This window comes from Drosophila mojavensis, unplaced genomic scaffold, assembly GCF_018153725.1.
Source record: "Drosophila mojavensis isolate 15081-1352.22 unplaced genomic scaffold, ASM1815372v1 contig_74, whole genome shotgun sequence".
Taxonomy (NCBI): Eukaryota; Metazoa; Arthropoda; class Insecta; order Diptera; family Drosophilidae; genus Drosophila; species Drosophila mojavensis.
The window spans coordinates 278,316-297,922 of record NW_025318899.1 but is presented as its reverse complement, the minus strand read 5'-3'; the positions used below and the strand labels follow the sequence as shown (position 1 = coordinate 297,922).

At 42.0% G+C, this 19,607-nt stretch overlaps 3 protein-coding genes and 1 long non-coding RNA gene across 15 annotated transcripts; 1 reads left to right on the top strand and 3 right to left on the bottom strand.

Annotated features, from left to right (window-relative positions):
* Positions 1–124: 124 nt before the first annotated feature.
* LOC122757541 lies at positions 125–1,198 on the bottom strand. Of its 2 annotated transcripts, XR_006357605.1 has the most exons (3): positions 845–1,198; positions 530–772; positions 125–410 (listed from the first exon to the last, which is right to left on the bottom strand). It is a non-coding gene; the product is annotated as an uncharacterized LOC122757541 (long non-coding RNA). The 2 variants fall into 2 exon arrangements; XR_006357604.1 differs by having other exon boundaries at positions 386–772.
* LOC6586383 (puromycin-sensitive aminopeptidase) lies at positions 766–6,623 on the top strand. The gene is made up of 7 exons (XM_002011962.3): positions 766–873; positions 1,197–1,262; positions 1,484–2,097; positions 3,580–4,396; positions 4,454–5,778; positions 5,852–5,974; positions 6,039–6,623. Exons 1-7 carry the CDS (start codon positions 810–812, stop codon positions 6,246–6,248), a joined length of 3,219 nt encoding a protein of 1,072 aa, XP_002011998.2. The 5' UTR covers positions 766–809; the 3' UTR covers positions 6,249–6,623.
* On the bottom strand, positions 6,565–17,241 carry LOC6586382 (GATOR complex protein Iml1). Of its 11 annotated transcripts, none has more exons than XM_015160308.2 (20): positions 17,095–17,238; positions 16,726–17,039; positions 15,588–16,660; positions 14,934–15,529; positions 14,744–14,878; positions 12,277–12,414; positions 10,545–10,986; positions 10,316–10,490; positions 10,066–10,263; positions 9,755–9,826; positions 9,413–9,477; positions 8,474–8,587; positions 8,210–8,416; positions 8,059–8,156; positions 7,834–8,001; positions 7,607–7,767; positions 7,373–7,538; positions 7,196–7,308; positions 7,080–7,135; positions 6,565–7,020 (listed from the first exon to the last, which is right to left on the bottom strand). In XM_015160308.2, exons 1-20 carry the CDS (start codon positions 17,144–17,146, stop codon positions 6,678–6,680), a joined length of 4,686 nt encoding a protein of 1,561 aa, XP_015015794.1. In that variant the 5' UTR covers positions 17,147–17,238; the 3' UTR covers positions 6,565–6,677. The 11 variants fall into 11 exon arrangements, with proteins under 11 accessions (XP_015015794.1, XP_015015796.1, XP_015015799.1 ...); XM_015160310.2 differs by lacking the exon at positions 9,413–9,477 and adding an exon at positions 9,019–9,086; XM_015160313.2 differs by lacking the exon at positions 9,413–9,477 and adding an exon at positions 9,019–9,083.
* Positions 17,242–17,533: 292 nt separating this feature from the next.
* Positions 17,534–19,394, bottom strand: LOC6586381 (protein phosphatase PTC7 homolog). The gene has a single exon (XM_002011960.4). It carries the CDS (start codon positions 19,114–19,116, stop codon positions 18,181–18,183), a length of 936 nt encoding a protein of 311 aa, XP_002011996.1. The 5' UTR covers positions 19,117–19,394; the 3' UTR covers positions 17,534–18,180.
* Between the last annotated feature and the right edge of the window lie 213 nt (positions 19,395–19,607).

The window sequence follows — 19,607 nt, the reverse complement described above, 5'->3', positions numbered from 1 at the left end:
AAGTGTTGCCCTATCGTAGAAATGTGTAATTGTGAACAGTGATATTTAATAAATTAAAACAAGTAAGAACATTGGTATATACATATACGTTTTCTTTTTTTTTTTTTTTTTTCAGCAATTTAGTCGCTAAGTTTTGAGTTTCCTGCTTTAATACTGTAGAAAATTAAGTTTTCCCGATTTGCTACACCCTCACTAGGCGTAGACACACAATTTTTGGCCAGTTTATAGAATGAGCCAAAAGTAGCATAACTGTACTGGACGTTTAAGCTAAAAAAATGCGAATATTTTTCGATGTGCTACGCCTCTAAATAGGCGTAATAATTATTTTTGGGTCATCGATAGAGGGTCACCTCCCGATTTTAGTGTGTTGTATTGTATAACCATGTAAAATAACTATTCTCTAATTTCAACTGTATATGAAATGTAAAAGAACAATAAATTAAGATTTTATCATTTTGTTGTTTTGATTTTTTTTGTTATGTTGATTTAGCTCAGTCTGTTAAGAAATATATATGACACCTTCCCATACCTAAAAAAAGTTTGTATTGAAAAGTGCGCCAAGAGAGAGCCCCATCATAGCGGTAAATATTTTGTCGTTATAAACCGATTTCTATCGCCATACATGCTTAAATATGTCGTCCAGCAGGCCGCAACAAACTAAAATAATTATTGATGCTATATATCGATTACTATCGCCATGCGCCTGCAAGTCGTAGCGTGTGTGGGGATCCAGTGTTCGTAAATCAGTGGAGAGTGGGACTCGCACATTGCTCTGCAAATACAACGTTTAATATTTAAAAACAAATGCCATGTACAAAAATGTGCTAAAAGGAGGTATACGTACAGCAAAGCAGGCCTGGAAATTCCGAAACGGTAATTAAACTCAAATTTTCATTGAACAATTTTTTGGATAAAAGCAAAATAATTCGGGCTGCATAACACGGACTCACATCAGCTGTGCGTGGCCCAATTCCTAAACGTACCAAGCGCAAGTGGGTCACACTGTAAGCTTGTTGTTGTTTTTTGTTGTTTTTTTTCGCCACCAGCAGAAGCCGCCAGCAGTTGCTTGCAGTATTTCATACAGTCTCCATATAAATTGTACTCTACCTTAAATTAATAACATATACATATACATATATATATATAGTGTTCGATTAAATTTAACGTTAACGGTCTTTGAAACGTCATACTTGCAGAACTTGGTAAACTCAATTTGGACTTAGCCAAAGCAAATTCCGATTTTGAACAGCATTTGTGTGAAGGTGAGAATAGTACAGCCAACTGATGTAAAAACCCTTCGATTCCTTCTCCTTCCATCTCCCTCTCACTCTTTAGCCCACCCCAGCCTGCAGCTTGTTTCCAACGTTAACAATATAAACAACGAAAAAAGCGCTGCTAAACGCATTTCACGATGTGTTAAATACTATAATAATATTAGTAATAATAGTAATAATCCTTTGTGTTAGTATTCGTTCACTTCTAGTTTCAGTGTGCAATCCGCTACCCGCCGCACGCTCACCCGCAACTAAACCATATTCAACTGCAGCGTGGAAACTGGCTCTGCTGAGCTTTTGTCGTCGCGCTTGTGCTTTTACTAACGCCCCCTGGTTACGCCCACGCCTCTGCCTGTATACCCTGTGCCTTAATACCGCTGATAAGTATTCTGCGTATATACTCTGTTCAGAGAGTTGCCACCTAAGCACCTTGACCTCATCGAAGCAGTTTGTGAAGGTACAGAAACAGTTCTATCGCGACTACTCTGACGTCTCATTGGGCGCTCCACTGAAAACCACTGACGCACCCTTGCTGGGTGATCTGTGTAATCGATATCGCGATATACTCGCTCGAACATCGGCCGATTTGCTTGATCCGCGTGCAGGACAACAACAACAACAATTAAGTTCTAATCGAGGCATTCACAGCTGTTGCAAACGTCGTCAAGAGGAACAGTTATACAGTCACAACAATATGGCCCCATCGGATGAGAGCGAATTTCAGCGTCTGCCCACATGCGTGGTGCCAACGCATTACGAGCTAATGCTACAGCCCGATCTGAAAGCATTTAGTTTTACGGGCAAGACAATTGTGCAAATAAGTGTAAGTACCGTTATATTACATTACGCTTAGTTACGTGTTTTCTGTTTGTTTTCGTTCACTTTGCAGCCTCTGGCCACTTTCGCTTTCACTTTGAATACAAATCATAAATATGTATGCAGGTCTCTCTTGCTCTCTCACTCAACGTTTGCTCGTGAATTTCATTTCTGACGTGTGCAAAAAAAAACACCTTTTCCCTTACACACACATATAAGCGCGCGCGCTAACTTGACTGTGTTGTGCATTTACGTGTGTGTTCCAATGAGATTTTCTCTTTATGTTACAATTTGCATGCAGGCTACATTCGATGAACATTTTTCTTTGTTATGCATTGGCAACAGCGAAGACAGCCATTTGTTATGGAGACATATACATATGTACACACATATATGCATTTGTATATAAATAGATAAATATATATTATATATACATATATATATATATATATATATATATATATATATATTATATATATTTAAAGCGCATTGCGCCGCATTAGTTTGCGAACCATCCTTCTCTAGTTCGTTCACTTTGTCGACGCATCTGCTGATCTCATAACGGTACACATATTGTGTTTACGTTTATCGCAAGACGCAGCTGCAACGGGTTTCATGCTTTAAATTTTAAGCGCGAGTCAAGTACACTATATATAGTAAAATATATAAACAAAAATGCTTCTGTAAATTAAAGCTGTGGCTGCTGTTTCAGCTGAAATACAAACAAAACGTTTGCCAAAACGAGTTTAAAGCGGCCCGGAAACCGGGCACATAATAGACACTCAATAAGTGAAACACGCGTAATTCGGATACCTATTAAAAACAAAAATTAATAGTAATACAAATCGCCGATCGTTTTAAATTGTTTCAAAAAGATTTGGCGAATTTCATGCTCCATCATTTGTGACCTTGAAATTGTGAAATGATATCGTGTTTGTTTGGATGTTATCTTCTCGGCTGTGGGCTTCGTATCATACATATATATTATTATTTATATTCATATTTATCTACCCTTTGATAAAAATGAGTGGGGTATTGGAGAGTCATTGTCCATCTGAATGTTTCTACTCTCGTTATCAACAGTCATAAGATTTTATTTTAGATATACTGTCGTTCCTTATAATGCTTGTATATATATCTTAGTCTTTTGCGGCCTAATAGAGCGTTCAAATATTGCTCACTATTCATTTATAGAATATACAATATGTAAACTGATGAGAATTACATGAAAAGTCATCATACGTAACGTATTACCTCTTGCTCTTAGTATTTGTCCTTTTAATAAATATTTTTTGAGGATATATGTTAGTGCAGTACACCACTATTGTCTTTTGGTAGTGTGATAAATGATGACAGCACTCAATAGATATTCAATTATATATGTGTCTATATAATAGACGATCGTAGACTTGTTGCTCGTTTTTGCGCTGCAGTTCCTCGAAGTATTTAAAATTACAGTTATTATTATTATGTCTATTATGTTTTGCAGGTCATAGAGCCAACGACTCGCATTACCCTCAATGCGCTGGACATAACGATCGAGGGAGCAGAGTTTCAATATGAATGCGAGAAGCTTAAGGCACAGCAAATTATCTACTCCAAGGAGAAGGAGACGGCCACACTGGATTTCCAAAAGCAGCTGCCAGTGGGCACACCAGGCGTCCTGTACATGACCTTCACCGGGGAGTTGAATGACAAGATGAAGGGCTTCTATAGGAGCAAATACTTTACGGCCTCTGGCGAGGAGCGCTATGCGGGAGTCACCCAATTCGAGGCAACGGATGCCCGTCGCTGCTTTCCCTGCTGGGATGAGCCGGCCATTAAGGCCACCTTCGACATAACGTTAACAGTGCCGAAGGATCGTGTCGCTCTGTCCAATATGCCGGTGAAAAAAGAGGATATCCTGCCCAGCGGCTTGCGTCGCGTACGTTTCGATCGCACACCCGTTATGTCCACTTACCTGGTAGCCGTTGTTGTGGGAGAATATGATTTTGTGGAGGCTAAGTCGGATGATGGAGTGCTTGTGCGCGTCTTCACACCTGTTGGAAAGAAGGAGCAAGGACAGTTCGCATTGGAGGTGGCCACCAGAGTGTTGCCCTACTACAAGAGCTATTTTAATATTGCATATCCGCTGCCTAAAATGGATTTGATTGCCATATCGGATTTTTCAGCGGGCGCTATGGAGAACTGGGGTCTGGTCACCTATCGCGAAACGTTCGTCCTTGTAGATCCGAAGAATACGTCTTTGATGCGAAAGCAATCGATTGCTCTCACTGTGGGTCATGAGATTGCCCATCAATGGTTTGGTGAGCGAATGATCAAAGTCTGTATGTAATCCTTGCTAATGCTCTGCTTTATTCCAGGCAATCTGGTTACCATGGAGTGGTGGACCCATTTGTGGCTAAACGAGGGATACGCCTCCTTTGTGGAGTTCCTTTGCGTCCATCATCTGTTTCCCGAATACGACATTTGGACACAGTTTGTCACGGATATGTATACTCGTGCTTTGGAATTGGATTCGTTAAAGAACTCGCATCCCATTGAGGTGCCAGTGGGTCATCCCTCAGAGATTGATGAGATCTTTGATGAGATTAGCTATAACAAAGGCGCCTCGGTCATACGCATGCTCCACGATTACATTGGCGAGGATGATTTCCGCAAGGGAATGAATATTTACTTGACCAGGCATCAGTATAGCAACACTTGCACCGAGGATCTGTGGGAGGCTCTGCAGGAGGCCAGTTCCAAGAATGTGGGCGCTGTCATGTCTAGCTGGATCAAGTACAAGGGCTTTCCGGTTGTCACCGTTGAGTCCAAACAGAAGAGTGAAACACAGCGTGTGCTGCGCTTGACTCAGAGTAAATTCACAGCGGATGGCTCGCAGCCAGCTAAAAATAACTTGTGGGTGATACCCATTTCGGTGTCCACATCGCGTAATCCCAATCAGATTGCCAAGACTTTCCTTCTTGAGAAGGAATCCATGGAAATTGTGCTGGATAATGTGAGTGCAGATGACTGGATCAAAATCAATCCAGGCACAGTTGGCTACTATCGCACTCGCTACTCCAAGGAGATGCTGGAAAAACTAATGCCCGCTGTGGAAAGCATGCAGCTGCCCCCGCTTGACAGACTCGGTCTGATTGATGATATGTTTGCCATGGTGCAGGCTGGCAAGGCCAGCACCGTCGATGTGCTCCGATTGGTGGGGAGCTATCGAAACGAGACCAACTATACCGTCTGGACAGCCATTACCAATTCGCTTACCAATCTGCACATTCTGATCTCCCACACGGATCTTATGGATGACTTTAACATCTTTGGACGCAGCCTTTACGAACCGGTGGCCGCGCGTTTGGGTTGGGAACGACGTGATAATGAGAATCATTTGGATACGCTTCTGCGTAGCCTGGTACTCACTCGTCTTGTCTCCTTCCGCAGCCCGGTGATTTCGGAGACAGCACGTAAACGTTTTCGTAGCCATGTCAACGGCACCAAGATACTGCCTGCTGATTTGCGTAGCACTTGCTACAAGGCCGTGCTGCAAGATGGGGACACAGCGATCTTTGAGGAGATGCTGCAATTGTACCGTTCCACCGACCTGCACGAGGAACAGGATCGCATTTCACGCGCTCTCGGTTGCATTGGCGATGTAAACCTGCTGCGACGTGTCATCGATTTTGCTATGTCGGTAAGTGATCTGCATTTCTCTGTAGTGTATATACATGCGTATATATAATGTCAATGCTTGCCATTCCTTGTAGGGTGAAGTGCGTGCCCAGGATTCGGTATTTGTTATTGTCGCTGTGGCCCTCAATCCCAAGGGTCGCGACTTGGCCTGGGAGTTCTTCAAGGAAAACAGCAAGCAGCTGCTGGAGCAATATCAGGTAATAAACTAACCTTTATAGCATTGCTCATTGACTCGCTAACACTACTTTGGTCTGCTTGTAGGGCGGATTTCTTCTAACACGTCTCATCAAATATTTGATCGAGAACTTTGCCAGCGAGGAGAAGGCACGCGAAGTGGAGGATTACTTCAGGACCAACCAGATACCTGGTTGTGAACGCACAGTCTCGCAGGCTGTAGAGACCATACGTCTGAATGCCGCATGGCTAAACCGCGATCGTGAATTGCTGACCAATTATCTGCGCGATCTTTAGGCGTGGCCGAACCGTGCGTAACGCATACCAAAGCATTTAGCAAACAACTTCAACTGCAAACCAGAACACGACCAAAGCTGTCACAACTAACCCCTTTACCATACCTTACCCCATTTTCCTAAATAGTTTAGCAATGTTAAGCAGCAACTTCAACAGAGCAACTCGACTTCCTCCTGCTCCTGCTCCTTTACAGATGGAGGAACAAGTGACATTTATGATTCGAGATCGATGAAAACATGTCTGTGCTGCACTTATGTCTTTTACACTCATACAAAAGTTATGTTGAGTTTATGACGATCAATAAATGCAATTCAAATTTAAAGTCAATAAATTGGTCTTAAGGAAAGCATCCTAGCAGACCAACTAATTCGCAAATTTTTGTTTTTAATATGGGAATTTTTTAATTTTTCTTCCTCTGGAATACTTGCTTTATATAATTTTTGGTTCATCAGGGTTGTTATTGTTGTGTTCAAATTTAAGGGATTTGCGTTTAAGCTCCTGCGATTGCGCCCAGAAATTGGCCAAACGTTGCTCAGCATTCGAGCAAAACTCACGGAAATCCCTCAGCATTTTCAGTTGAAACAGCTCTCCATCCGCTGAATTATTAATGGTCAAGGCTTTCCACTTTTTGTTGGGTATCATATGGTTCCACGACCAAAGAAAGCCCACCTTTTTGGGCACGTTCGTATTATTTGTATGTCCATAGACACAACGCGTGACATTCGCCTCCTGGCGACTCGGTGACTCCACCTGGAACTTGTTGCTGGCGCATCTGAAACAAACGTAAGAAATAATTGGTCATAATATCTATATGGAGTGTGTTATCAATACCGTATTAGAGCGAACATGTTGCCAGTGCAATGCACATACTGATATTCCTTTGGCAGCTGCAAAGTGGAAAAAGAAATGATAATTTATGATATGATATCATATATTCAGCTACTTACGTCCTTCTTTTGGTTAGATTTCTCCTCCAAAACGCAGGGCAGAAATCCAAATCTAGCCAGTATAGCCTCCTGCAGGAAGAGCATGCGATCCGAGCGGCTGTCCTCAGGAAATTCTGCAAGATTGGAATTATTGGCTATATAGTTACCAATCAAAGAGTTGGAGCAATGCACGCGTACCATCAAAGAGGCCTTTGCCTTCTGGCAAAAAGTTGACGCATAAGGGAATGAAAATGGGACCACGCAATGGGTCTGATTTTTCTGTAAAAGGCTCAGCCATAGGATCAGCGGGTACAGGGACCAGCTGATAGCCACATTGAATTGCTTTGCGCATCCATCCGGCAATCTGACATTGCGAAAACAAATTAATATGATTTGATTCATGAAAATGACATATATTTGTATATACTATACCAAATCGGAAACAATGGGTCCCGATGAGGTCACCCACTCCACGACCAGTTCAAAGGCAAAGCCTGGCTGCATCACAGTGTGATGCTTCACATGACCCCATTCCATTCGATCGCTCTTCTGGTTCACATCAATCTCCAAATGCGATTTACGACAAACGCGCTCTGAAAGCAAACAATGGAATAAAATGAAAATTTGAATAGGATAGAAAATGTACATTATTTACTCACTGCTCTTGGAATATGCCGTCCAGGATTGAGGAGCTGGTGTATCACGCAAAAAATTGGGAACATTTGAAGGTGAAGGTTCATCGTACCACAAAAAGTTGCAACCCTGCAGTTCAATCTCCAGCCACTCATTAACAAAGGCGCTGTAGTCGTTAAGAGGCGGGGCATAGTCTGTCAAAACAACGTATATAAACCAATAGGAGCTTCATTTTTTTCTGATGAAATCACCTTTAGCATTCTTATCCTGCTGCACCACATAGTAAAAGACAAAACCTGGCACAATGGGCTGATTCCAATCACCAGAGGCGTGGCAAATCATGCGCTCTCTACAAAACGCATTTTGATCAAATTGAGCAACGGTTTAAAGCTTTCCACTCACGTGCGCATGGCCTCCAGAATATCTAAAGGATGTCGACCATTTGTTATACGCGCCCTTAGCCACATCAGCGCATCGTATGAAATGAAAGTGCAGGAGGGCAACGATTGGGTTTGGGTAAAGAAGCCAACACCATTTACCGGATGCTTCATGGCCTCGAACATCTCCGTCAGCGTAGCATTCGGGCTAAACTTTATATCCACTGGAAAGCTGACATACAAAGTAGTTAAGTGTCACAATATTATCTCTTTCCAATAGACTGCTTACCCATCATCCTGATCGTCACGTGGCCCAGTTCCATTTGGAGCTGCAGTGGCTGCATCTGTCCCGGGAAGATTGCGGGAAATCCGACCTGGTTCCACTTTAGGGCGCACATTGATGCTACGAAGGAAGATTTAGAATCGGTAAAACTGCCAAATCGACAAGCATAAAGTGACTTTTGTCGTGGATTGGTTGTGGAAGGATATACAGCGATTTTGCGTGTGTGAATGTGAATGTGCGAATTACAAATGCATTCAATGGATTTTCCCCATTAAAAGGTGTGGCGAATTCGTGAATGGGACGTGTGTTAGTGCGTGTATCGCAACATGAAATGTTCACGATTGAGCAATACTAAGCTCTTTTTTTCACTCTCACGCTGTCACTTAACATTCACCACACCGATTCTGGGTCTCTTGAATTAAGATAAATGATGCACGTGTGTGTCTCCGTTTCTCTTTATTCCACTCGTAGCAAATCAAAATAGTGTGGGAAGTTTAGTATATTGGGAACAGGATGTCATTGGGTAAGGCTATTACGATATTGGCACAAACCTTTGCAGTGGTGAATTTAATAGATTATGATTCTTTTCTGTGATTCTAGGTGTGGGTGTATCATGCTGCTGAAAGCCAAATACCAAATTAAATAGTAATAAGAAAAATAAAACAAATAAGGTATTAAATTATGTAATAAGCATAAATATAAAATATTCTACAAGCTAAGTGCATAACAACATAGAAGATCTACAAAAGTCAATCACCAAATTGTTTATAGGCAGGGGAGGCAAATGACAATGGGACAATGGGGCAACAGGGCAATTACAATTAAGCTTGGTTCCGCAAGCGCAGTACTACATATGTATACAGATGCAAATCAAAGTGTAAGTGTAAGAGTGTGTGCGTGTGTGTATGTGAATGTGTTTGATTTTTTTGGATACGATATAAAAACCTGGGTCTCTTCTCTGGCAAACGATTGCTGCCGACGCGCTCACGAAACGGCGAGTTCGTGAGCCCCTGCGACGACGAGAGTGTTGTAGTTGCGCAGGATACACAGACAGAGAGGTTGGCATTGAAGGGGCGGGGCACAGGCGAGACGGAAGACAAGTTAAAGAAAATTAGAAATATGATATTGGGCATCGTTTTCAAGAAAAACTTGATGAAAATCAAAGCGTGCGCCAAAAAAAAACAACAAACAGAATGTGCGCAGCGCGAAAAAAGAAAACAAATCACAATAAAATATATATGCATGTATCTACAATATTCAGTTAGATTGGTAAAGTGGATAGATAACCTGGTTGAGAGGCCTGGAAATAATGCTCGTACTGTGTCGCCGCTTAGTAAAGCTGTTGGTGGTGGGGCTATCCTGCAATTGGACATTGGTTAAGCGATAAGCACTACATTTACAGTTACATTCACAATTAACATAAACGAAAGTAAGTGGCAAAACACAGCACGTTTAACACACTGACGGTGTTACAGCTGCAACGGGTTGGAACTGGAACTAGAAATCGATAAACGATCGATAACTATAGCCGCCAAATTTAAGTCAATAACAAACTAGATCAATTGCACATTAAATAGATAATATCGTAGCCAGCTTACGCGCGCTTTGCGACAGATTTGTCGTCTTAACTTGCTGACATTCTCGATGAGTCGTACAAAGTCCTCGATTTGGTCACGGGTATTGTCCACAACAGCATCCGTAAAGATGTCGCAACGCTGGCAGCCGCAGTTGACGATCTTATTGACCACGGTGTCCTTTGGCAGCAGATACATGCGAAACCGCCAGTATTTGAGACTCTGCAAAAGCAAGGAAAGGAAATAAATGGTGGCTAATGCTCAGCATGCTCACCTCCATTAGTGGATAGTCAACATCGCCACGCGTACATATGTATAAATCCATGTGATTCCAGCTAAAGTTTTCCAGTTTCTCAGTCGTAAAGTTAACGCCAGAGATTTCATAGGTCTCATGCTGTGGTGCATGGAATCGATAGCGATAATCGACATTAATTGGAGGATATGGATGCCTATGAAGAGGAAAAATTAAAAATTGAAAATATACAAACTATTGCAAATCACACCTGGGCTTATAGCCAGTCACTGTAATAACTGAACCACTCAGCGAGATCTTGTGAAATATGCGTCCTATGGATAATAGGTATTCCTTGTTCGTTTCGCAGGGCGGCTTCATGGGTAACACTGCCGATGTGCCCAGATTATTAGCTGAGGGAGCACAGCTCCCATTCGTCGAGCAGCAGCTGTTGGAGCTGGGCTGTTTTTCCTCGAAGACAATCAGCTGAAAGCCCTGGGCCAAACGCTGTGAAACAATCTCCTTACACACCTCCTCCGTGGACAAAGGTTTGCGATAGACTGCACGACTTTTGGCATAATCCAGATTCACATCATCCGGCAGCAAGGTATAATCCGAAATGACATAGTCATTGTGCAACGACCGCTTATCGGGAAAGTAATCCGTGGTTATGGGAAGACAGGCGGGTATGGATAGAGATTTCCAGTCGACCCCTGAAAGCGGCAAAAGTGATCAAAAAAGCAACACAAGCCAAAACCAAGCAGAAAACGCCGCAGCGTGCAGTTGAGCAAATGTGTTCAAGGTATGTAAATAGAAAAAGCCAACGCCGATACGAGATACAATATATAAATATATAAATAGATAATTATAAGTTTCACAATTTTCAAATCGCGTAAGCTCTATATATTTAAATGACCAGTTGCTCCAAGTATACGAAAATTAAAACCAGCTTCAGAGGTTTTTTAGATTAATTTCGAGTTTTTAGGATTTTTGGTCAAGAATAATAAAAAGGAGGGTGCGTGCGTGCGTGCAATGATCAGTGGGCGTGGCTGAAAAGCATGCGATCACTACAAAAAATAAAAAGAAACAAAGAGAAGCTTGTGCAGCTCATGCTACATGCGTCAGGCTGAAATATAGTATTCCAGTGAAGTATAGTAGTCCAGCACCTTGTTCAAATTGTGTGAATAGATGTGCATAGGGTGGTTGGGTGGTGAGCAAAATGTCGGTAGTATAGGGCGTTTACTAAAGACACGCTACAGCTCAACTAACTACGGTTACGGTGAATTGCGGTTACCAAATTTTCTAATTTGCGCTTGAGCTACACACATACATGTACAGGCGAGAGTCTTTAAATGTTCACGGTTCTAGCTACATTAGATATAAGATGTTCCAATTAACGTATCTTATGCCTAAAAGTTGTATGAATTTATTTTTCAAGTTCTTAGTAAATAATGTGTTAATGGACAAACAATATTATGTTAGCTGTGCATAACGTAAACAACTTTTATGATATTAATTATAGTTTAAAATAAAAGTCTATGTATGTATATAATGACTGATTATTCTTACGAGTTAACAACTAAATTGATCGATCATTTTCAGTTTATGTTAATATATAAAAAGTCATTTTACTATAAAAATATATATGTATAGATGTCTATTTTTACATATATTGATATTTGGAATACTCAAATATCGAATTCGAAATGTTTCGTTATATCTATTTTTTTTTTCTTTTCTCAAATTGTTTTCTCTATGACTACGAACGAACACATAAATACTAAATATATACATAAATATATAATGTGTAACTACGTAGCGCTACAGTCACGATTATATGCAAACTCTACACAATTATACAAAGTTGACTACGATTCTGGATGTGTAGGGGAAACTACTGTGCACAAGGTCTGTGTGTATGTATATATATGTGTGTGTGGGGGTATGTGTTTGTGGATGCATTGCTTTGTACAAAATTGTGATTATTTTTTATATTGCCAAACCTATGATGATTTTTCCTTTTCCGACAGTCTCGCTCGTTGCCTCAAGCCGTGATGTTCCATAATTTTTATGTTCGTTTTCGACAATTGCTTTCATGTGTTTGCCCGTTGCATTCCCAAAATGTAGAGCAATGCCATTTTCTACAGAACCGTTAAGATTCGTCCATGATTTGTCGATGTCGATAGGTTCGGTGTTATGGTGAATGTCGATAATTAAGATTATGTTTAATTTTTTCCAATTGGGTTTGGTTTATTTATTTGAATTTTCGTCGTTTGCCGTTGAGTTTATTTTTTTTGTATATGTTGGCGGATTAGCAGGATTTGTGAATAGGCCATCAAATACATATACATATATATATATATATATATATATATATATATATATATATATATATATATATATATATATATATATATATATATATATATATATATATATATGTATATGGATAAGTGTAATCAAATTGGTTGAATTTTCGTCGGTATCAAATGTGTTAAGAAATGAAAGATATATCCAAAATACATAAGTTAATTAGTTGAGAATTACACTAAATGCCTTAAATCGTAATAAAAATGCAGTTAGTAGTAGTTTTTCTACATTTACATAAAAAATTCGAGGAGAAAGGCGACTATACTAGCGAATATCCCGAATAGATATAGATAAATGATCGACGAAATCATAATGAGTGACAATGGACGAACTTTCTGAAAACGCTCATAATGCTCAATGCTGGCAAAGTCGCGCACATAACCCAACTGCTTGGCACGGGTATAGTAGAGGGTGCGCCATTTGTCTTGCAAGCCAGCCTCCTGAACGTGGAGCTCGAAGTGATGCAGTGGCTCCATGAAATGAGATCCGATTCGCAGTTGAAACTGACTAGGGAAGGTGCCATAGCAGAACTGGGAGAGCCAGAACCGCTTTTGCTTTAAGTATCTTTGCTGCAGGCTCAAGAATTTCCAGCGAAGCGTACTTATAGGATAAATAAAGCCATCGCTCATCTCCACGCGTGTGTTATAAAAATCAATTTCATTCATATAATAAAAATTGTGCCACAGCTTCGAATTATTGCCAAAGGATGCGACAATTGAGTCCACATCACTGGGCAGCACCACAATGGGATAGGGCAGCTGCAAGAACTCCGAGAACGTAATCCGTGGATGCGCAGTAAGTAAGACAGTCAAGAATGACGTCAACTTGGTCACATAAAGCTGCACAATGATGAAGGCACTGAAGACCAAGGTGACACAGATGAGCAGCCGGAATGGCCAGTAAATGGACGCATTGCTACCCTTTAGGCAGCCAGGCACACCAAGCAGCGACCACAAATTCAAGTTGGAATACCAAGCACAACGTCGTACCAAATATCCCAGCAGAACCTTCAAGGGCACCAACAGAAGAAGGCTCAGCCATACAACCGGCTGAAAGGGCTTTATCACGTAGAGGCTGCGTGGAAAGGGTGCATTGAGTGGCAGCATGAAGCAACGTGGTACCACGGAATACGGATAAGAGTAGTCCACCTTCATGGATCGATGTAGTGTCGTAAACTGATGCGGACTGAGTTCGATGTGATGCTCCGCCACGAGGTAAACAAGAGTGGTCATGTTTATATTATTAGAACCGTTGATGATCAGAGGATAGATCTCCAGGCACACGTTCAGATGTTGCATCAATTCACGTATCAAAGTACCACCAGCGCCATCTAACTGTAGCTCACGTGATTCAGTATCATTGCGTGCATACCAAAAGGTCGCTGGAACATCTATCTGAACAGGTACGCGCAGTACGTATCCCATAAAATCGGAACGTTCAGCTGATGGAAAGATTGTGCGCTCGTCCTCTGTCAAGCTTACTTGTAGCACACGTATCGTGGGGTAGGGATCCATGTAGTAGAGACGTTGCCTGCCCACCATAACCAACGCAGAGCGAAAGCCCTTAAGCCATAAGTATTCAAACAATGTTCTCAAAGCTCTTGCTCCCTCATCCTTGCGCAGCAGAAATAAAGTCTTGCAAAAACGACGATCACGCGCACGCTCCGCATGCAGATCAATGATCGGATCTGTTGTATTTGCGGCAAGAATCACAAACACCGTTTGATGATCTATCAGACTGTTGAATTGCCAGTCCGAAAGCTCGGTTGAGATGATTTGGGGCAGCGCATTAAAATAGTTGTTTTCCAAGTGCAGATCCAGTTGCAGTGTATTCAAAAATTCTGGCTGTGTTCCATACGAGCTATGCACGAGGCAGAGACATTGCAGCTGATTGGCGCGCCCAACGCGATCCAAGAACAGACCCAATTGAGTACCATTAGTAGCCAGCTGCACCAGCAGCAACATTTTCAACATGTTGCACAAATCGAACTGCAAGTGAATGCAGTAGGACATGCTTACCCACCCGCGCGATAAGATCTTTCAGTAAGTGCCACATGACAGTTGAATTAGAAGCCAAAATAAATAAGTTAAACAAACATACCTGTTGTAATTGCTGGCGTCCATTCCTGTTCCCCTGTGGCGCCCCATAAAAATGATTTGGCCTGTGTGGCCGTCAGGTTGGGCACATTGGCAGCGTGTGCGGCATTCAACAGCGAAGTATTGCGACGCTTGAAAACTGCGCAGAACAATGAGCATGACTAATAAGTATATGGATCCTAAAGTCTACTTACAGTCAGATTTCTCCTCACTCTGCGAGCTAAATGACTTGGTCTGGCTCAACAGTGAGTGATTGGACAGCTCATCAAAATGCTCAGTTGCAGCTGAGCTAAACTCGTTATTATTATTATTATTATTATAGCTATTATTACTGTTGCTATTGCAGTGCTGCAGCTGTCGATTGCAGTTGACAGCAGGCAAGGCTTTGGCAGGCACCGCTTGATAATGATGCTGCTGTATAAGCACGCCCGTCGGCCCCTTGGGAAATATATGCGTCCAGCGTCGTCTATTAGAAGTCAACTTTATGGTCACATGGGATGGATCGAAGGGATTAATTAATGCACGACCAGGGCGTACAATTGGAGCAATGCTCACAATCGCCCGCCTTGCATTCTTTTCTGAGGCCAAAGATTCGGACAAATTGTTAGCGGTATCTGTCAACGTGGCCAGCATGCCTGAAGTGCCATGATGTATATCCGGGTCGGACATTTTCCGCCGTAAGCTGGGTATCTTAGTGGGCGTTAAATTCTCCCAGTCATTGTTGCGATACGCGTATGTTTCAAAGCTGGGCACCGATGTCTTCTTGGCACGCACAACTCGCTGCAGTGAGCTGCAAAGAAACAAGGAGTTATGTGTCAAGAAACTACATAAATTACTAATAATCTGACCATGTGCTCTGCGCTGGCAGCGGCTGAAAAATTTGCTCATCGTATGCATCATAATCAAAAAGCGAGTTGTAAATGTACTCCGACTGATTGCAGCTAAGAAAATTGCGCTCATTTTCCTCCACATCGCCTTCATCAACAGCCGATAAAATGGGCAGCTTGATGCGTGGTATGAAACTCGAATATGCTATCTTTTTGTTAGTCGAGTAGAAGCTTAGGTTAATCCAATGGGGCAGTGAGTAGTCATCAGCCGATGTTATGGATGTATCCTTGTTATGGAACTTGAGCAACGGCACAGCGTGCAGCGGTTGCTCGCCGACACAAACGAGATCGCTGCCAACGCCATTATCAATGATGCGCTGCTTGGTAATGTTAGTAAGTTCTCGGTCCACAGAGAAGACGCCAACACCGGGTGTTATCACAACAGACAGTTGACCCGTTCGATCAAAAGTGCGATCCAGATAATGCTTCTCAAAAGTATTAAGTGAAATATTAAGCACTTCTAGGAAATTGCCCTGTGTGGCGGTTGAGTTGGTCGCTTGTGGTATAACCATATTCTGACGTTCATGATAGCGCAGCACAGTCTCTTGGTAGGAGGTGAAAAGCTTGCGCAACTGCGCCAGCACCGTGCACCAATCATCATTTCGCTCGTTTTGTATGGCCACCCGATAGAAATCTTCATAGTAACGTCCTTTATAGTCTTGTTGCAAGCAATCGCGCATGTGCGCAGGAAACTCATCTAAGGATTTGGCCGCGTAGAAAGTGCGAGAGAAAAGCACAATGGTGACCTCATGGTTGCAGCTCAGTTTCTTCCACTTCTGAAAGAGCTCGGTGAGGAAGCCATTAACAGCTTTTTCAAAGTACAAATCCCCATGTATATCAAAGTCCCACATTTCCGATGACATTTGCAGAAATAGGTAAACCATCGAGGTGCTGCTGCGAAAAACAATTTTGGTTTCTTCTGTAATAACGCCACTGGCCACTCGCTCGCCCTGCGACCACATCTCATAAACTTGGCAGCGTATCTGCATATCATTATAGTCAATCTTTTTATTCGCATACACACAGGTATTTGTCTGCAATCAAGAGATAAATGATTGTATTCATTTAGGATTTCTATTTAGTGACAGACAGTACTCACCAGATAGGTTTTTAGTCGCCACATTTCCGAGCGGCCCATATACTGTTCCTTAAATGTAATTTCTATTGAGTCGAGGGCAACGTCCGCGGGATTCACAATACGCATTACGACATTGGAATAGGAACGCATTTTAAATGCTGTCGCTATGCCTGATTCTATGCTTATCACATTGCGACCCGTTTTGCTCTGTTCATTCAGCTCAGTTATCTGCAGCAGCAAGTGCGTGCCGTTTTCATCGTCGGGTGCATATATTTCCACTACATCCCCAACTTTAGCTGTTGGATGATCCTGTGGATTCAACACCAGGTCCGATTCTGCACAAATGCACATTGAATGCTTTTATTGCCATTTTTATCCCGTCCCACTTACCGTACGACTTATTGCACCCCCTTGTGTGAGTGTTCAACTTGTAAAGTTTCATTTTTATGTTAATTTTATATTTTACGGCTCCATTTGCACTGAAATAGACTGTTCGTAATGCTTCTTCATTGCTTTTTGGCTTTTGTTGTGATGCTATTCGTTGTTTAGTGTTGGTTAACGTTGCATTAGAAGCAACAGCTGTCGCAGAAAGTTAGGGATGTGCGTATCAGTCATGTTATCGGCGCTGTACGGGACTGCGCAGTATAATCAAGCGACTCGTCTAGCGATTGTAGCGGGGTGCGTCTGCCCACACTAGCTCCAAATATGCATATGTATACAAGCTAATATAGCAGATGCAAAGCATATCCAAGTGGGCTTTTACAAATTTTAAACGACCTTTGCACCGCTTGCGAAAGTAGCGCAATTATTATAAATAATAAAAGACTAATTTTGTTTATTTCAATGAATATGTTTTATTAAATCGCAATATCAGTGAGTACATTTGACTAACAGTTCGTCCGTAAGACAGTTTGCCTGGATAAATCCTCAGTTCAAATATTTGCATAGTATCCCACAACTTTTGATTGATTGGGGGTGTGGGGATATATATGTATGAATGCACGTACGTAATTAATTTTGTTTGTTTGTATGCATGTAATGTATGTCGCATTTTATTATTGATTAGAACTCTCTCGTAACTCGCTGCCATTGACGACAACGATCATTTCGGCTGATAATCTTTTCTTTTTTTCGTTTTAAAAGCGTTTCTACTTATACATAATGTATATATATTTAATAATATATATAGTTCAAGGCATTGCTTACGCGCTTTGGACTTCGTATTTTTGTTTTTGTTTTGGGGTCGCTTCACCAGGATGCGTCGATTACTCAGTATGTGTGTATATGTGAGTCTGTATGGGCTGGGTAACTAACAATTGAGTGTCTGTCCTCACAATCTCAACATGCAGCTTAAACATATATCTGGATATAACTACCGGAACAAACTGACTCCTAAAAACTAAACGAGTACACGCTACAATTAATTACACATTTAAGAACTAGGGATTAGGACAACAATGACAACTATGAGTTGCTTCACATTGCCACTGTGGCGAGCACCACGGTTATATCGTCTGGCTTCCCGCCGCGCGCTTGAATATTGTTGCGACGAGCGCTGATGGCGAAGGGCGAAAGGAAATCGCTATTTTGGGAGAGCGTGCGAGCCATCAGTGCCAAGGTATTCGCCGTCATTTGCAGCTTGACCGGGTCGCGTTCACCCTCAACGTCGCGCAGCACTTGAAGCATCAGTTCCTCGGGTACATTGTCAAAGACACCGTCAGTGGCAATCAATATGACATCACCTTCTTGCACGGGAAAGCTCATTGTGTCCGCCGATTCGGGGCTGTCGCTGAGAACATTGGGCCCATGACCAGGCGGGGGCAGGGATAGCTGGAAGGGCGTATTAAAGTAGTGCTGCTGCTCCTCTGACTTATGCACAATCTCGCCTTCTCGCACCACCATAAAACCACTGTCTCCTATATTCGCTGTATGCACCGTGCTTGTCTCTCGATTCAGGATTAGCACACATGCTGTACTGCTGCCCAATATCGGTTTCTTTTGTTCCATTAACTCGCAGTAGCTGTAGGCAAGCAGGTTGACAGGACGCTGCGGATTAAAGTGGGTGCAGCGCACTAGCCGTTCGCATGTACGCATGAGAAATGAGGAGAACTCCCCCGGATCAATACCATAGCTTCGCCAGCCGCCAACACCATCGGCCACGCCCATCACATCGGCCGACTCTGTGGATGCCTTAAACCAGGAGTCCTCGCCATATTTGCCAGGCTTATATTTGTGTCGCAGATTGTCCTTGGCGAAGCCACAAACCACTGAAACGAATCGAGGCCGAGATCGATTTGGCGTTGTCTTTGCAGCACCTTTGGTTGTGGCACCCGACGCGGAGTCAAGTAGCGTTGAGAAGCTGCTACGTAACGCTCGAGATATTAGACGCGATGTCCAATTAAGCGAATGCATCTTTGCAACGCAAAATACTCTACAAAACGCGTGCTCACAATTATCGTATACTCGTTACGCACACATATGTACACATATATATAGATATCGATTTAACACAATGTGTGTTGATTAATTCGTTAACTCCAACGTATCTGCTGGCATCCACAACTGCTTTTAGCCAGTTGTACGACACTAATTTAGAAAATTTTTCGTTTCAATTAATTAAAATATACAACTACGACAGAGTTATGTGATACACTTTTTCCATACGTCTAAGTCACATACGTCGTGACACACAGGGATGTTAATTTACAGATTAGGGGCTTTAACATTAACATCACAATGTTATTAACATTGCGCACGCAGAGACATTAAAATTTTAATGGTGTAGACTATTTTAAAATATAATATGATAATAAATTGACGCAACATTGTATTCACTGTTACCTAAAAACCAGAAATGGTTCTCTAAATCGAATTATTAGGAGAATAAGATTTGAGCGGGACAT